This window comes from Electrona antarctica (assembly GCF_951216825.1).
Source record: "Electrona antarctica genome assembly, chromosome: 3".
Taxonomy (NCBI): domain Eukaryota; kingdom Metazoa; phylum Chordata; class Actinopteri; order Myctophiformes; family Myctophidae; genus Electrona; species Electrona antarctica.
In genome coordinates, this window is record NC_136808.1 from 6,565,830 (window position 1) to 6,577,616 (window position 11,787).

The following is an 11,787-nucleotide window of genomic DNA, read 5'->3' on the forward strand; positions in this document are numbered from 1 at the left end:
AAACTTCAATAGGCCACTTTGCAAACAGTTATATGCTACAGTACTCAGGATGAGCTACTGTACTTTCAGGCTCAAAAAGATAATGAATTACTTAGGGCTGAATGGAAAGTAACAACAAAGTGTGTTAATGCTGACATTTGTGAAGTTACTATGCATCCGGGCCATAAGCTTAACATAACATAATGCATGTTAATTATTTCATATTCAATGTTGGGGACAATCATACAAGTGGGTTATTACAATGTGTTAATAATACCGTTTACAAATTCTAATTCAGATCCGCCATTGGTTGAATTTGTATTATGTCATTTTGGTGTTTTAACTAAGCATTATGTTATACTTAAGCTATTGAAAAATGGCAGATCTACAAGCTCATAGCGCGCCACCGAGTGACGCGCTACGAGCTTGTAGGTCTGCTATTTTTGAAAAATCGTAAAAATGCGGCACAAATCTTTGAATATATATTCTTTTTTAGACGTCGGGCCTAAATGGGTTAATTATACAGTTATATTGTATGGGAAAACAGTTGCAATGTAAATGTGCCATACTAATTAGAAACAATTGCTGAAACGTGCTTCTCTCACTGACAGATTATGTCCCAGAGGTTACAGCATGTTGTAGCCTGTAGAGGTCATTGCCACAGCAGTCAAACGTGCGGTACCAAATAAGTCAACAACATAATGAAAAAAAAGTAACTGCTAAATTACTTTGGTATATTACATTATCAGCTTAAAGAATCTCCGTCTCAATACAGTTTCAAGTTATTTTGTTAATTCATTGAGTATAGGCCTATATTAAAATATAGAATGGTTTATGAAGGGGTGAGCTTGCACAACTACTGTTTGCACAACATAACAACCAAACAGATAAGCAAGTCCCTTCCATTTCATGTGGCACAGCAGATGACCCAAGACCCTGTGAAAGCAAGGACAGTGAGGAAAATCGGAAACTAGTTTGAGTTTTGATCATTTGTGCACATGAGTGTTCAAAGGCTGCAACGTTTAAAGAGTCACATTCTGGCAGAAAATAAGGTAAGCATGGCAAAATGTAACCATTATGCTGGGCAAATATCTAGTCTATAGGCATGTGCCGATGAGACCTTTTGGCCGATATCGATATCCGATATAATTAATTGTTGTTATGGCCAATAACCGATTACCGATGTCAATATGATAACATTCTGTATTGAAAAATTATAATAATTTTTACATGTAACAGCGTATCTGCACTGGAGGCTTAGGCAAGTCAGATTTAACTTTAATTCCTTTTTATTTAATATTGTGAGCTTGTAGATCTGTTCAAGCTGTTACTTTGGGCTTGTTTATCAGTAAAGACAGACTGATTAATCGGACCGATTAATTAATCGGTCTGATTGATTAATCAAACCGATGCAGATTAATCTAAAAACAACTATAGAATCGGATTAAACTCCCATCACTAATACAGTCCTTCTGCTACATAATCTTTGTGTAGTGTGTAGTGTGTAATGTGTAATGTGTAGTGTGTAGTGTGTAGTGTGTAATGTGTAGTGTGTAGGCGAATTGAGGCTGCTTGCTTGTGTGTGTGAGCTGAGAGCAGCAGAGTAAAGCAGAGAGAGGAATGTTGAGTGGTATTGGATTCAAATGTAGCCTACATCAATATAATATAACATTAAGTGATATACTTCATTGTATGAGGAATAGCAAAAATAGCGGATCTACAGTGTGTGTGGGCGTGTGTGTGTGTGTGTGTGTGTGTGTGTGTGTGTGTGTGTGTGTGTGTGTGTGTGTGTGTGTGTGTGTGTGTGTGTGTGTGTGTGTGTGTGTGTGTGTGTGTGTGTGTGTGGGGCCTACTGTGGTCTTGGTTCCTTATAATTAATAATTGCATGATAATAAAGCAGATCATTTTACAGTTTCAGCCTGTGACATTTTTGTTCCTGTACCCTCAGTGGTTCCCAAACGTATTCATGTCAAGGACCCCCAAATTGACACTAATTACCCCGCGGACCCCCATTTGAAAAGATATGCCAGGGACCCCATAAGAGAAGATTTTGACGGCTCTAGCAGTGATTCTCAACCCGTTTAATTTCAAGGACCCCCAGTTTGACATGCATTAGTCTACGGACCCCCATTTAATGGCATTTCTATCTCTGGGACCCCCAATTTATATTGTAAAATCAATGTTATTTTAACTCAGAGTGTATACAAATGGAACCAAATGGACCTGTTCCATTTGTACACTCTGACCCCTTTTCCACCGGTTGGTTCCCAATGGGAACCGGTTCAGTTCTTTTTGGTTTTTAGTCCATGAGCCAGAGCTCCAAAATTGGTGGGCAAACTATACCTATATTACATTGTTTATAGGATCAATACAAGTAAATTAATACATGATAACCCTTCCACAGTAGTAGCTTTTTCATATTTCCGATTATTTTGCATATTTTCCTACATAATGCCTCATTTGCATATTTAAAAATCCCACCCGTGTGAATTGAGTGGTGCAAGGTCTTATATAGCCTGATCAGCTGTGGTCTGACGTAATGTCAGTGACCATAGTAACCATGCTCATTATTTTGGTACGAACACGGGTACACGGGTACAAAGCTGTTGGAGTGGTTTACACCACTCAAAAATGTAAAATTTGTAATACAATAAATCATTGTCTTCGTGTAAGTACTCAATTGGGGAAGTTTCATGGTGATAACAATCTAATATAGGTATGGTTTTGCCCACTCAATTCATTAACGTTCCAATTTTGGAGCTCTGGCTCATGGACTAAAAACCAAAAAGAACTGAACCGGTTCCCATTGGGAACCAACCGGTGGAAAAGGGGCCTCTCTGAGTTACAGACCTATAATGGTCCATTTGGTTCCAAACTATCATTTAGCTGGGGACCCCCTGGAACTCCCTCAGTATACCCCACTTTGGGAACCACTGCTCTAGGTTATCTTGTGTGTTTTATAGTACTTTAATGCATGCTCTGGTGGCTCCCATTCATTGTTGATGTCTAGACTATGGAAATAGCAGTGCCAGGTAGTCCTCTCACCACCCATGTCTTGAACACTGGAATGGGGATCCCTGGGTCCAACATGGGCCTGAGCCTTCATCAACTAGACCCAACCAATGGAGTGTGGAATCTGATCACAAAAGGGTAACACATGAGAAGAATTTGTTCTGTTTTGTGTTTTTGTTTTATGTTTTTTTTTTGTCTCCTGGCAAAATACAAAGGTATTTTTGTTTTTGTCTGTATTGTATTGTTGCTCCTCTTCCCCTTTCCCCAAGAGGACCACAACGGAAACAAGCCTAACGGCTTTCTTGTGACTCTATCCTTTTGAAATGTATTTTTCAATAAAGTAATCAATCAATCAATCAATCAATACGACATGTGTATGTGTAATATATATTATCATGCTCTATGAAGAGTTCATTTGTACTTGACAATGGACACGTTTACCACTCTTTATTGTTATTATAATTATTATCATAGGGCAACTAATGCTGATGGACGTTGCCCGGGAATTGTCACGAGAGAAAGGTTCACGACTGGTGTGTACAAGATGCGCTTTGAGACTGGTCAGTACTGGGAGAGCCTCGGAGAGACCTGTTTCTATCCCTACGTTGAGGTGAGCAAATCATGGTTCAGCTTGTTATTTTGACACATAAACATTTTTTTCATTGGCTTAATTCTTCAGTCCTCCGAGATTTGATTTCAAACTGAATTCATGATTGTGCAGCTTCTGTTGGTTGCGCAAAACATTGTACCGTACTCTTCTGTGTGCACAAAGGACTCCTTCAAAACCGCTCTCAAAGGGCACCTACGGATGGCTGAAATTCGAAACTGGCCCCCGTAAAATCTGAATCCCCCCCCCCCCCCCCTTTTCCCTCACTGTATATGTTTCTTTTCCCTTTTTACCTCCATTATGATGAATTCCTGTTCTGTTCTTTGTCTATATAGAAGTATCTATTTGTATGTCTCTAAATGTTTTGATGAATTGAACATGGTGGACCCTCTTGTAAACAAGTGTAATGCTTAATTGGGTCGTCCACTCACAGTTAACAGCCTTTGTATTGAGTTTGTGCTTGAAATGTACTGTAATTCTGCAAACTGTTAAAATATTTCAATCAATCAATCAAAAATCCATGTATATTTGTTCACAGGTTTTCTCCTCTTGTTGCAGGTTGTCTTCACCATAACGGACCCCAGTCAGAAGTTCCATGTTCCTCTGCTGCTCAGTCGTTTCTCATACAGTACATATAGAGGGAGCTAATGACCTTACAGCAGTGGTTCCCAAACTTTTTCATGCCAAGGACCCCCAAATTGACACTAATTAAATGGGACCCCCATTTGAAAAGATATGCCAGAGACCCCCATAAGAGAAGATGTTTACGGCTCTATACGGACCCCCATGTAATGGCATTTCTATCTCTTGGACCCCCAATTTATATTGTAAAATCAATGTTATTTTAACTCTGAGAGTGTACAAATGGAACCAAATGGACCCGTTAGGGTCCATTTGGTTCCATTTGTACAATCTCTGAGTTACAGACCCATAAGGGTCCATTTGGTTCCTAAATATCATTTAGCTCATGGGGACCCCCTGGAACTCCCTCAAGTACCCCTGGGGGTCCCCAGACCCCACTTTGGGAACCACTTGTATAGACTACAGATTAAGTTAAAGATCAAGTGTGATGTCATGTTATAGCCTAATACATTGAATATCAGAGTGCAATTAGTACAATTTATACTTACTTTACTTAATTATCTTCATGCTAGCTGGCACATAAGGTATTCAGTACAATTAATGTATAGTTATGTCATAAGAAATTATAATTATTACTGAACATTATTATTATTATTATTACTGAACATTGCTTCTGTTCTGAGTAGTCCAACCACAAAGAAGAAGAAACAACAACAACAACAACAACAACAACAACACAACAACAACATAAACAATGATACATGAACAGCATAATAATATGTTCATGAACATTGACATGATCCAGGCCCAGCAGGACATACATCTGCTGGAAAAGGCCCTTAATTGTCCTTGGGTGTTCTTGTTATGTGTATGTATTAATTTGTAATAAATAACATGATTCACCTTTTGTAGTGACTTATATTCTAATCTGTAGAATAGTCTAGATTCTGAATATTTCCATATAGTAAGCTTTTGACTTGAAGTCACTTTTGACTTGAAGTCACTTTTAACAAAGGTCCCCTTTGCATCATGACTTGAAGTTAAACTTAAAAGTGCAACCACTAATAATGAGAACAATGCATGTGATCTAAGCTCTGTGCTCGACTGCTTTATACTAGACATTTTCTCTGACGTTGATTACACTTCCTGGCTGCCTGAACAGAGACACTTGGGCCTGTAGAGCAGAAACGTGACACAACAAAGTGACAGTTGAGTTTTGGAGCATTCTCTACAGTCATGGCAGACGAAGAATTGGACGCAATTAGAGCGCAAAGAATGGCTGAACTGCAGGCAAAACACGGGGTAAGAACGAGCACGTATAGCTGCACCACGACATGCTCTATTTAGCTCATATTCCCTGTAGCGTTAGCCTAGTTAGCTAAAGTGTTAGCCAACCCAACAACATGCATCTGACATGCTCTGTCTTGTCTACGCCCTTATATGTAGCGTTTATTTTTGTTTCATGTGGGTTATTATTATCATTATCCAAACAAACTGATCGGAGCATGTTGCGAGATTTGCGACCTTTTCACATGCCTTTTTGAACGAACGTGATTTGTGCAAACAAAGTGATAGGGGGTTCGTGAGTGTAGGATAGCGTTACCCCAGTTTGAAACTGCTGTGTCTTTGTTTTGACGGTTTCCAAGTGCTTGAGTTGTCATGAATGAAGGAAGGGAGAAAACTAAGGGACAGCCAGGGTCTGGTCTCTGGTAGCCCCTCTTGGAACCCTCGTAAAAGGTTTCTGACATTTGGATGTTTCCAAATGTCAGAAACCTTTTACGAGGGTTCCGAGAGGGGCTAGGTCTCTGGTGTCTCAGTCACCACTAAACACAAAAATAATAACAATACTACTAGGCCTACTAATAATAATAATAAATTCACATTTGGAAGCATACAGATGGGGGGGGGTGCGCAATGAACAAGCAACTAGGTGTGTGTGCTAGTGTGACATTGTGTGTGTGATTATGATATCAGAATAATCTCTCTCACTCTGTGTGTGTGTGTGTGTGTGTGTGTGTGTGTGTGTGTGTGTGTGTTGGGGACGACGACAGATGGGCACTAGTATAGAGACATCTAGGCACGTTGTAAAATTGGCTATTTTGTCCAAAATGTTAAATATTTTAAATATGGTCTAATGTTTAAAAACAAGAATATTCAACAATTAAGGTCTAATATTTTTCAATTGCTACAAAACATGTCATTTTGGGCCATAAACATGTAGTTGAAAGATCACAGTGACATTTGTTCATATAAGGATGTACTGTGCATGTTCACATAATGTATACCTTTTTATATAACTTAAGATTTTACATTTTGGACGAAATAGACAATTTCAATGTGCACAGATGTCCCTTGTGCCACCTACCCTGTATCCATGTGTGTGTAATCTGTGTCATATGTACACATGAGACATGACATGGTTAAAAATAGCAGTGGGATAATAAGGCAGTTAAAGGGTAAGACCACTTTTTGAGAGGTTTGGGTTGTTTTCTTACCATATTATGGGCAAACTACTAAACTAATTCCATGAGTTATTTCGCTCCGTTGTGTTGTTTATTAGCAATTTAAGAAATACAAAATAGTCTCTCATTGACTTCCATTGTAACAGGGAAACAGCTCTCAAAGTCACTCTTTTAGCACATGAACCAAAGCAACAAAAGCTGATTCTGACATTTTATGACATCAGGAAAGTGAGGAAACTTCATGCAGTTTTATTTTCGTCTTTTAAGATAGATTTATAAAGTTACTATTTTAGTCGGAGATATACTGAAGCAGTACTACGGCGTTCCCAACTCACGCAGGGACATCTTGCGAGGTTTCGTTTGTAAACAAGTCTCCACACTGTTTGAGATGCACCCAGCTGCAGCCTCGCATACGAGCAGTCCCAAACACAGACACTACTTCTAAAGTGTCTCCCTCAAACACATCCATTGTGTATGTTTTTGGTGACAAGCGGACGAGATCAAATCTTAGAGTATATATTAATAGAGACGGCACCAGAGTTTTCCTCCCATCCACTTGCATTAAGTTGCTCAAAAGTGCATGAGGCGATTTCACTCCTCCTTCCGGGTAGGAACAGAGTGCATTCAAGGATGGATTGGGCCAAATCGTGAACGCAGTGGCCGTTGACTATCATTGCACGCGTCCACGTATGAAACAGCGTTCACGTGTCATAATGAACGTGAGCAATGATAGTCAATGGACCAGAATTTTTTTCCAAAGCGCTTTACATAGATTGTGTAACTAACACACACACACACACACACACACACACACACACACACACACACAGTTCATACGCCGATGGCAGAGGAAACACACCAACCTGCACATCAAATTCGGAAGCAATCAGACGTTCAGTGTCTTGTTCAAGCACACTTTGACACTAACTCTGGGAGAGCCCAGTTTTGAACTGGGAACACTGTTCCCATCCGGTCGCTCTACCGGCCCCTCTACCCCTGAGTCACTGCCACACTGTGGTTGTACTGATTTGGATACTATATTGGCACATTTTGTTGGGGACCCCTGGAACCCCCTCAAGGTCCCCTGGGGGTCCCCGGACCTCACTTTGAGAACCACTGTAATCGATGAATACAAGATTATAATAGAGGCCTGACATTCCCTATCCTTTCAGGATCCCGGAAATGACCAACAAGGACAACAAGAGAATAAACAGAGGTAATGTTATATGCATTTGTGCTCCACTAAGTTTTAATTTTGCCCACTACAATTGTTCTCAAACCAAGGTCATTGAATGTTGTGATTTAATTCTTGATTTAATTATTTTCTTTTTCACAGAGAATCAGAGATGAGAAACTCTATATTGGCTCAAGTTCTCGACCAGTTTGCCCGTGCCAGATGTAAGTGCCTCTCGTTATTTTTTGTTGTGTTTGTAACCTTTAACCTTATAACCTCGAACCTTATCATAATACATCATCTCATTCTGGCCAATCACAATTTGCGTCCTCACTTTTGTCTTCAATGTTAAAATGGCCATTCAATGTCAATGGCATTCAATGTTTGTGTTTACAGTTACACTCTAGTTTTTTACACAAACACTCAAAACTAGTCATAGGTGGTGGACAGCAAAACAATGTTTGTGTTTAAATCTGGATTTGTGAAAGTCCAGGAAAGCAGAATTATGACTTGTAAAGGCCTACAATCATATACAGTAGCACTGGAATATAATGCACCAAAAGATGGTAGCATACAGTAAAATGCCACATTACCTGTATAGCAGTAAAGAGTGCAACATATTTGTTCAGTAGCCTAACTGGTCTTGTGGTTAGAGTGTCCACCCTGAGACTGGGAGGTCGGGGGTTCGATCCCTGGCCGGGTCATCATACCAGAGACTGAGGGTCCCTGTGACATACTAGCGTCATGTCCAGGGGGTGTACTTGTTCATCAAGCTGCCTCACGCTACAGAAACGGGAGCCAGGCTCCTGCCCCTATGGGCCTCATGGCTCGGCATGGCTTTTTTCACACACAGGACTGATATATAGATATCTAATCACTGGCGCCGCTACACATAAATCCTCACTGTTCATTTAACTCAGTGGTTCAGGGTTAAACCGGAGGTGATAATATATAATCCGCTTCTATTTTCAGTGAACAACCTTGCTTTGGTGAAGCCAGACAAAGCCAAACAAGTGGAGAACTATCTTATACAAATGGCTCGTTATGGACAGCTGGGAGGAAAGGTGAGAGTATGGGCCTGTTACTGACACATATTATATTTCATTTGCATGTTTTAACTATATTTTATTGTAAATGTAAATGTAATGTCAATTTCTGCATTCACTCCCATGTCAGATTTCAGAGACGGGCCTGATTGAGATCCTTGAAAAAGTCAGTCAGCAAACAGAGAAAAAGACAACTGTCAAAGTAAGTCATCTATCTAGAAATGCACCATGTCACTGTGTGTACGTCTGTAATCCATGCAACTCGAGAACCGTTCGCCCCACCGACTTCAAATGGACACACGCGGCCTCTGTCCAGTCTCTGGACAGGGCCCCTAGGGGCCCAGGCTCTGGACAGGTCCCAAATTAGCCAATTGATCACACCTGATAACCCCTAGATCTCCATATATGGAGCTGGCCTGTTCTGACATCACAATGATGTTCTGACTGACTGCATAGACTCCATATTTGGGCATGCCTGACAAAGAACTCCATATATATGGGCATAAAAGGGACACAGACATAACTGGGTGGGGCATTCATTTGCAACTTGCATCGTTCCATTTAGGCCAGTGCCCAACGGGCACCGCTCTAGTATTATTAAAGCATACTATTTCATACAGAAGCTGACAATTCAGTTTGTTTGTCTTTTCTTCTTAACCCATTTTGGGCGGGAACCCCTTTTGGTGTTTTAACCTAAGCATTATGTTATACTTTAGCTATTGAAAAATAGCAGATCTACAAGCACATAGCGGCGCGCTACGAGCTTGTAGGTCTGCTATTTTTGAAAAATCGTAAAAATGCGGCACAAATCATTGAATATATATTCTTTCACAGCAAACTTTTTTTTTATTTCGACGTCAGGCCTATATCATTTTATTTGACAAAATGTGCTTTTCAGTTCAACAGACGGAAGGTGATGGATTCGGATGAAGAAGAAGATGATTACTGACTCTCAAAAGCCGGTCCTGGAGTGAGCCAAGCTGTTTTAACAGCGTGATTTGAGGATGAGGATATGTTTTACTGGGACTCTGTTCATAGAGAGAATTGTTTGACTGGTGGATTTCTCATAGTTGAGTCCTGGGGTGCCACAGCAGGTTTTGTGTGGTTCTGGAATCTACATAATTCTGGTAGTCAGAATTGATGTGCATGACATTTGCAGTCTCATACAATAAAGGGCCCATAACCATGCCTTGCACTAGGCGCAATTTGCAACTCTAGATTTGTTTTATAATGGGATGAATCTAGAGTTGCAATACCCTCCATTGACTCCCCATTCATCCAATTTGCTTTTGCGATCTGCTTGTGTTAAACAACGTTAAACTCGCCAACATTGCAGCTGTAGGCCAAGCTTGAATTATCCTCTTTCAATCAGCCAAGCTTTTGTTTCATAAAAATCCACCGTAGACATGTTATGACTTACTTACTGTCAAGAAATTCTGTGCAGGTGATTCTTTTTCCTAAGTCACTGAACGGCCCTGTGTACCACCTGTTTCGAATTTGCACATAATGCAGGAGGCAGCAGCGCCACCCGTCTTGTCAGAAAGTAGGTCATAACATGTCTACGGTGGACTTTTATGAAACAAACGCTTTGCAGAATGAAAGGACAATTCAAGCTTTCCCTACAGCCGCAATATTGGTTTAACGTCGTTCAATACAAGCAGATCGCAACAGCAATTTGGATGAGTGGGGAGTCAATGGAGGGTATTGCAACTCTATATTAATCCCATTATAAAAACATCTAGAGTTGCAAATTGCGGCTACACTTGCACATGTGTTGCACCTCAATGCTGATGGACCATTCATCATTTTCCTTTTAAAGTTTGCTCCTTATAAGCGGTTGTTGATTTCTCTTCATTTTCCACCATGTTTGACTCAAACACAAGAAGCTGGAGAAATTGCAAAGCAGAGTGCTGTGGATGCATTTTTTACCTAGGCTCTTTTGTGAATGCTGTATAATACATGATGTGCTATTCAGTGTTTGAATAACGTTAACTTTGGTTATAGCACTTTGATATTTCCTTTTTTTTTTCTCCCACTGGCATGTTACTTACAAGTTTACAGAAAAAATAAAAAGCCTTAAATTAAAATGCTTATTTTTACACTGAAGTAGGCCTATCAGTTACTTTAACCACACGAACCCTAGTGTCCCTATTTGTGGGCAAATGTTCTGTGAAAATGGATCTAAAAGCTCACAGGAGTTTGTAGATTGTCTATTTTTGATGAAGAGATTTGGTGTAGAGGGGAAAACAGTTAAACTGGGCCAAGTAGACCCCGGGGGGAGGCCGTGAATACTGTATAGGGTTTAAGTGGTTCAAGTATTTTAAGAGTAAGGGCCGATTCATACTCTTATTTTACCGCTGTTTCGGTGCTGTAGTGCCGAAATGATTTCGGCTCGGCAAAAAATTTCAGTAGCACCGAAGAGCCGACTTTAGGACGGTACCCGCCCCCCCCCCCGAACCTCAAATGACGTCACATTGTAGGCTCTACAGCGCCGAACCGACTTTTATTCAGCTCTAAAATAGGAGTATGAATCGGCCCTAAGTGATCCCTCTTCAAATGTGTTTGTTTTGCAGTTTTGTCATCTTTATTCATGTTTTTAGGTAGACTATAAAGTTAAGAAAATAGTCAGTCTTGCTCTATGCAAGTGCAGGAGGTTGTTGCTTATTTGTAATTTGATATCATGACTTGAGTTAGAATTAGCCTACTGGATAAATATCTTGCACTTACCACTTAACTGTCCAAAAAAGCAATAAAGGTTGAGTTGCCAAAAATGTTGTCTACACCAAATTACTAAAAAAAATGGCATAAATCACAAAGAGGAGACCTAATTTATCATCTACTATCAGACTAAAACTAAAATCTAATTTTGCTGCCAAAAACAACACTGATTTCAAACGAAAGTACAGGTCAATATAAAAACTAAAG

The 11,787-nt window shown here is 40.0% G+C and overlaps 2 protein-coding genes and 1 long non-coding RNA gene across 3 annotated transcripts; 2 read left to right on the forward strand and 1 right to left on the reverse strand.

Annotated features, from left to right (window-relative positions):
• Positions 1 to 977: 977 nt before the first annotated feature.
• On the forward strand, positions 978 to 4,246 carry uraha (urate (5-hydroxyiso-) hydrolase a; the record flags this gene model as incomplete). Its single annotated transcript, XM_079497446.1, has 4 exons — positions 978 to 1,040; positions 2,990 to 3,129; positions 3,466 to 3,601; positions 4,157 to 4,246. The coding sequence occupies 4 exons, from the start codon at positions 978 to 980 to the stop codon at positions 4,244 to 4,246; spliced, it is 429 nt and encodes a 142-aa protein (XP_079353572.1).
• Positions 4,247 to 5,303: 1,057 nt separating this feature from the next.
• pdcd5 (programmed cell death 5) lies at positions 5,304 to 10,961 on the forward strand. The gene is made up of 6 exons (XM_079496916.1): positions 5,304 to 5,482; positions 7,815 to 7,858; positions 7,979 to 8,040; positions 8,789 to 8,880; positions 8,993 to 9,064; positions 9,761 to 10,961. The coding sequence occupies exons 1-6, from the start codon at positions 5,417 to 5,419 to the stop codon at positions 9,809 to 9,811; spliced, it is 387 nt and encodes a 128-aa protein (XP_079353042.1). The 5' UTR covers positions 5,304 to 5,416; the 3' UTR covers positions 9,812 to 10,961.
• Positions 10,904 to 11,697, reverse strand: LOC306920229. Its single transcript, XR_013789628.1, has 2 exons — positions 11,548 to 11,697; positions 10,904 to 11,498 (listed from the first exon to the last, which is right to left on the reverse strand). It is a non-coding gene; the product is annotated as an uncharacterized lncRNA (long non-coding RNA).
• Between the last annotated feature and the right edge of the window lie 90 nt (positions 11,698 to 11,787).

What these genes read in the sequence shown, in the direction of transcription:
- pdcd5 (XM_079496916.1), top strand. Translation starts at nt 5,417, where the DNA reads ATGGCAGACGAAGAATTGGACGCAATTAGAGCGCAAAGAATGGCTGAA. An exon ending in AACTGCAGGCAAAACACGGG is followed by an intron (nt 5,483 to 7,814) that starts GTAAGAACGAGC and finishes CTATCCTTTCAG; the next exon opens with GATCCCGGAAATGACCAACA. An exon ending in AGAAAAAGACAACTGTCAAA is followed by an intron (nt 9,065 to 9,760) that starts GTAAGTCATCTA and finishes TGTGCTTTTCAG; the next exon opens with TTCAACAGACGGAAGGTGAT.